Below are 5070 nucleotides of genomic sequence, written 5' to 3'. Positions count from 1 at the left end.
GACCAGTGTGCAGCTGCTTTGCTTGTTCTGTGCCTCAATTTGCAAGCTACACTACTTGTGGGACATCTAACCCATGGACTGTGTCAGTGTAATTTGAGGTTCCTTCAAGACCTGCATCGCCACACAATTGGAATTTACATCTCTTGAGCTGGGGACTGTCAGACTGTGTCATCTGGCTGGCTGTTGGTGACCTGCCTTGCTGTTTGCTGCCTGTGCCCAGATAGCCCGAATTGCTCTACAGAGGACTACCCGGCGGCCCTCAAGACAGTGTCTCACAATGTCTCATGGGATTGAGTTGCACTGAGCCATTTGTACTGCTTTATAATTTAATTAACTGTTTACTTCTTATGTTATATCTATCTATCTGTATAAATATATATAAAACTATTGGCATTCTGATTTTGTCTCTCTAGAGAACCCTGTCTAACACAGTTGTTATCTTTTTTTAAAGCCTAGTACATTTAAAAGTATCACTGGTGGTTAAGTGTTGGACTGCTACCTGAAAGGTTGGTGGTTGAAACCAACCAGCAGCTCTAAGGGATAAATACCTGGTGGTCTACTTACATAAAAATTATAGTGCAGAAAACCTCAATGGGGAAATTCTACTCTGTCACATGAAGTCTCGATGAGACAACATGCAATAACAAGAAAGCAATACATGTACATTTCTTGCCAAAACTAATGATTTACTTTGAATCTACCACCTGGTAATTTGTTTCCTGCCATTGTCTATGCCCTTTCTTTATGGATTATTTTGCATTATTTCATTTTCTACCTCCTGTCCATTTTCTTGATGCTTTTATAACCTTTGACAAGTGATGTAGGCCCTACTCTGTAGATTATACCACGAAATCATGACTTATCAGAGTTTAGTATAAATTCACTCAAAAACTTGCTGCCACCGAGTTGATCCCAACTCATAGCAATGCTATAGGTCAGGGGAGAATTGCCCCTGTAGGCTTTTAAGACTGTAACTCTTCAGAGGAGTAGAAATCCCCACCTTTCTCCTATGGAGTAGCTGGTGGTTTGGGACGGCTGACCTTATAGTTAGCAACTCAATGTGTAACCACTATGTCATCAGGATGCCTTCATATAAATTAGCACTTTTATATTTTCATGGATAATGTGATAATATTGAGATACTTTAATTTTATTTACTCTTCTTTCATATTTATACTATTGTATTTTAATTGTATGTCTATGTTAATCACTGTAAGGTATTTTATTGAAGTTATTATTTGTGGTAGTTACATAATGTGTTGTCAATTTGAGATTTAAGAGTAAAGGGGTGGAGTTTAGCCTGTCAGTCAGGCCTCAGCTTGATGACCTCATTTGGAGGCACCACAAGATAAATAGCTCATTGGAAGTGGGTCACATGCTCACTCCCTGAGACATTACCTACAACAAGCTACATGGAGCCAGAGCCTTGGAGCTGGAGGAGCCACATGGAGAGCCCTGCCAGCACTAAGATGCTTCTACCACCACTGGATCCATATGACTTTCCACTCACTGACCTGTGATCTTTCTGCACTCAGCATCATTGCATGTGTTGTGTGCGTCTAAAGAGGTACTTACAGACCGGTATCAGACATATGGGCTAATATTGTACTTATGGACTTGATCTGGACTAGACTGGGATGTTTTCTCAATATTCAATTGCTCTTGTATATAAAGCTCTTTCTTATACATAGATGAGTGTCGATGGACTTGTTTCTCTAGTCTACCCAGACTAAGACATCATTCTATTAAAAATATCTACACATTTATGAAAGGGTAACCTAAGTTTAGTGTTCTTTGGAGAAAAGTTAGGCATTGTTTGAAAATGGTGAGGAGTAAGTAAACAAGAGAAGAATGTTGAAATTCTAGGCATATTCCCACAAGGAGGCACAAGGATTCCACAGGTCACACAGAGTGGCATTTAGAAGAGCCCATCTGCAGAGAGACGGAGCTGAGACAGACTCAGATATGAAATTGGTGGGAAAAGGGAATAATGACTGCTGAGTGGATGAGTTTTTTTTTTTTTAAGTAACAAAGGTACAGGGCAGAATTTAGGTAGAAACCCATGCTGGTGGGAGTAGGGAGGATATAATTGGGTAAAAAAGTTTATTAATTGTAGCGCTAGGACAAGATAGAGGTAAACACAGAAACTTTAGAGAAGTTTTTTATTTTAAACCACAATTCTTTAAAGAGAATGTTTCTTACCAGCAGAAATCTTGCCTAAGAGAATCAGAAGATGCCTTTGCAGATGTAAACTTTCAATTTTTTCTTCTTCTTGTTTTCCTTTGTGTCTTCTTACCTCACATTCCTACCTCTCATCGTTTTCTTGTTTCTGCCCTTTTAATACTTCTTTCTGTGGACCAGGGTTTCTTAACCTTGGCGGTATTGACATTTTGGGTCATGTTAGTTTTGGGGGGATTATCTTGTGGGTTGTAGGATGTTTGGGGCATTGTAGCTGCATCTATGGCCTCTACCCACTAGGTGCTACTAGCATACTCCCTCCATGAGTTGTGACAATCAAAATGTCATTCAACATTGCCAAACAGCTCCTTGGAGGCAAAATCATAACCTGTTGAGAACTAGAGCTCTTGAGGACAGGAACAGAGACAGGGGAGCAAGTTAGAGAAAGGAGTTGAGAGTCTCAAGAAATGTGAGTGTGTTTAAGTAAGACAAGAGACAGACTGGAATCGCTACATACATGTATGCTACATTAAAATCACAGAAAATGACCCAATACCGAGTGGTCGCAAATCATAGCAAAGTGCTCATCTTACGTTCTTGTGCAAGAAAGATGTCATCCTCAGCTTACCTGACCTGGGAGGTTTCATTATGGCTTCCACTTTCAATTGATAACGCTGAGAAGCCAGTGCTCTGCTCACACTATTTTCTCTCTCACCTTTGTCCTCTCTGCTCCCAGGTCATCCGTCTTTGGCATCCGACTCCTTCCCTTGCTTGCTTTGGGAGCTTTCTTGAAGAAGTTGAGACTATCCAAGAGACATCACCGACACCACAGCCTATTCCGACAGTCGGCTGCTCTTCTCATAACCTCCAGGCATCCCTTTGCTTCCAGCATGACTCTCCATCTGCTCCGTTCCCCAGAGCAGACCTCCCACTGATTGACATTAATCCGGGAAAGCACTCCTCTAGAAAAAACGCCTGGACATCACTTCCATTGCTCTTCCTGGAGAAGCAGCATTGTCTTTGGAACCACCACCAAAAGGACCGGGTCAGACTATGGAAAGGTAGGCACTCATGGGCCACCAAGGAGACTGGGCATCTTGTAAATAATGTAAATAAAGTATATGGTTCCCTTGTGGGGTGAGACCATGGAAATTCTGGGTGTATAAACGAATGTGGGGATTGGTCAGCTTTGCCACCCTGCTAGGCTCAAAATGAACCCCACAGATGGAAAGCAGGGGTGGGGGTGGCTCATGAACATCAAGGAAAAGGAGCCGGAAGGAGAGCCTGCCCTTTGGACTAGAGATCTCTGCCCTCTACCCAGGTGACAAAGAGCTGGGACAGCGGTTGGTGAGAGGTGCTGAGAAGTGGCAGCAGAAGAACCACGAGTAGTGGGCTTCATGGCCCGGACAATGACAACATCGAGTGCTTTGGGGCAGGGGGCTTGATGGCAGAGTGGAGTCCCTTTAGGCATTTGTCAGGGGGCTAGGTTTGCTGACCCATGTAGCTAGAGCTAAGCATCTTCAGGACGAAGGTTTATTGGTGGAGTGAACATTTATTGGCAGAGCTAAAACAATTTTATAATACTTCCCTGAGAAGGGGGAGGCCAAGGGACTATGGGGCCAAGGCTCCACTGGGAAGAGGCTGTCTGGTTGAAGGACTGTATCTTGAGTCATTTCTGCTCTTAAGTTGTAACCTGTCATTTCCCCCAGTAAAATCCGGAATCATGGGCATTGCATGTAAGTTCTGTGTGGGCACTGAAAGGAATGATCAAATGAAGAAGGGGAGTAGAGAGTGGTGTTGGGGGATAGTTGACATTGGAATTGGTAAGACAGTTTGGAGGGTGAAGGCATGCCTTTAGCTCCATGGGAATGAACCTTGGATGAGGGTGATTCTCCTCCTCCTCACTTCTGAAGTTAGAGGAGGTCGAATCCTGCCCTCACACCATTGTACAGTGTACTAATAAGAGAAGTTTGGAAAGCTCAGTTTATGCTTGAAGTGAGATAAGAAAGACAAGTCATACACACAAAAAGGCACTTCCATGCTAGGCACTGAAATGAAGGATGTCTTGAATACTGTTGCCTCTAAGACCTTTCAGCATTCAAGGGGCATCCACCTGCCAGGACTGGGAGGAGGTAACACCTAGAGAGAAGATCATCTGCTTTCAGACCTGCCTTGCTAGATAGGCTCTGCCTGGGTCAGCCCAGCCCTCCCCAGGGCTCTCACCATGGCCCCCTTCATCTCCTTGTTGCGGAAACTGTAGATGATGGGGTTGCACATGGGGGTGACGATGGTGTAGAGCAGGGAGAAGGGCTTGTCCTTGTCAGGTCCATGTGTGCTGCGGGGGTTCATGTAAGAGAACATGGCTGAGGTATAGAAGAAGATGACCACAGTCAGGTGAGAGGCACAGGTGGAGAAGGTCTTCCCCCTTCCCGAGGAGGAGGCTCTGCCGAGGATGGAGGACAGGATGCGGCCATAGGAGATGACAATGAGCATCATGGGGCTGAGCAGCACCACAATGGCGTCGGCAAAGATAGCCTTCATGCTGAGGAGGGGATCCCCACAAGCGAGAGCAATCACTATGGGGGCCTCACAGAAGAAATTTTCTATATGGTTCCCTTTGCAGAAGGGATTCCGGAATGATATGTATTCCAGAAAGATGCCATTGATCAGCCCAAAGAACCAAGCGGTACCCACCAGTCTTACACAGACCTGCTGGCTCATGATTAGGGCATAATTAAGTGGGTGGCAGATAGCAACATAGCGGTCATAGGCCATAAAAGCCAAGAGGATGCATTCAGCCACACCCACACAGAAGACTAGGTACATCTGGGTCATGCAGGAGGCAAAGGAGACAGTGTGGTTCTTGACCAGTAGGTGGACCAGCATCTGGGG

At 44.7% G+C, this 5070-nt stretch overlaps 1 protein-coding gene across 1 annotated transcript; it reads right to left on the bottom strand.

The window, feature by feature from the left end:
- Window positions 1-4353: 4353 nt before the first annotated feature.
- LOC101662367 (olfactory receptor 10AD1-like) lies at window positions 4354-5064 on the bottom strand. Its single transcript, XM_030884782.1, has one exon. The coding sequence runs from the start codon at window positions 5062-5064 to the stop codon at window positions 4354-4356; it is 711 nt and encodes a 236-aa protein (XP_030740642.1).
- Window positions 5065-5070: the final 6 nt, after the last annotated feature.

Source organism: Echinops telfairi, unplaced genomic scaffold, assembly GCF_000313985.2.
Source record: "Echinops telfairi isolate 266 unplaced genomic scaffold, ASM31398v2 ScPeMD7_12;HRSCAF=54, whole genome shotgun sequence".
Classification (NCBI taxonomy): Eukaryota; Metazoa; Chordata; class Mammalia; order Afrosoricida; family Tenrecidae; genus Echinops; species Echinops telfairi.
This window is presented reverse-complemented; position numbering and strand designations above follow the sequence as displayed.

Coding starts and splice junctions, on each gene's coding strand:
- LOC101662367 (XM_030884782.1), bottom strand. CDS start 5,064: ATGCTGGTCCACCTACTGGTCAAGAACCACACTGTCTCCTTTGCCTCC.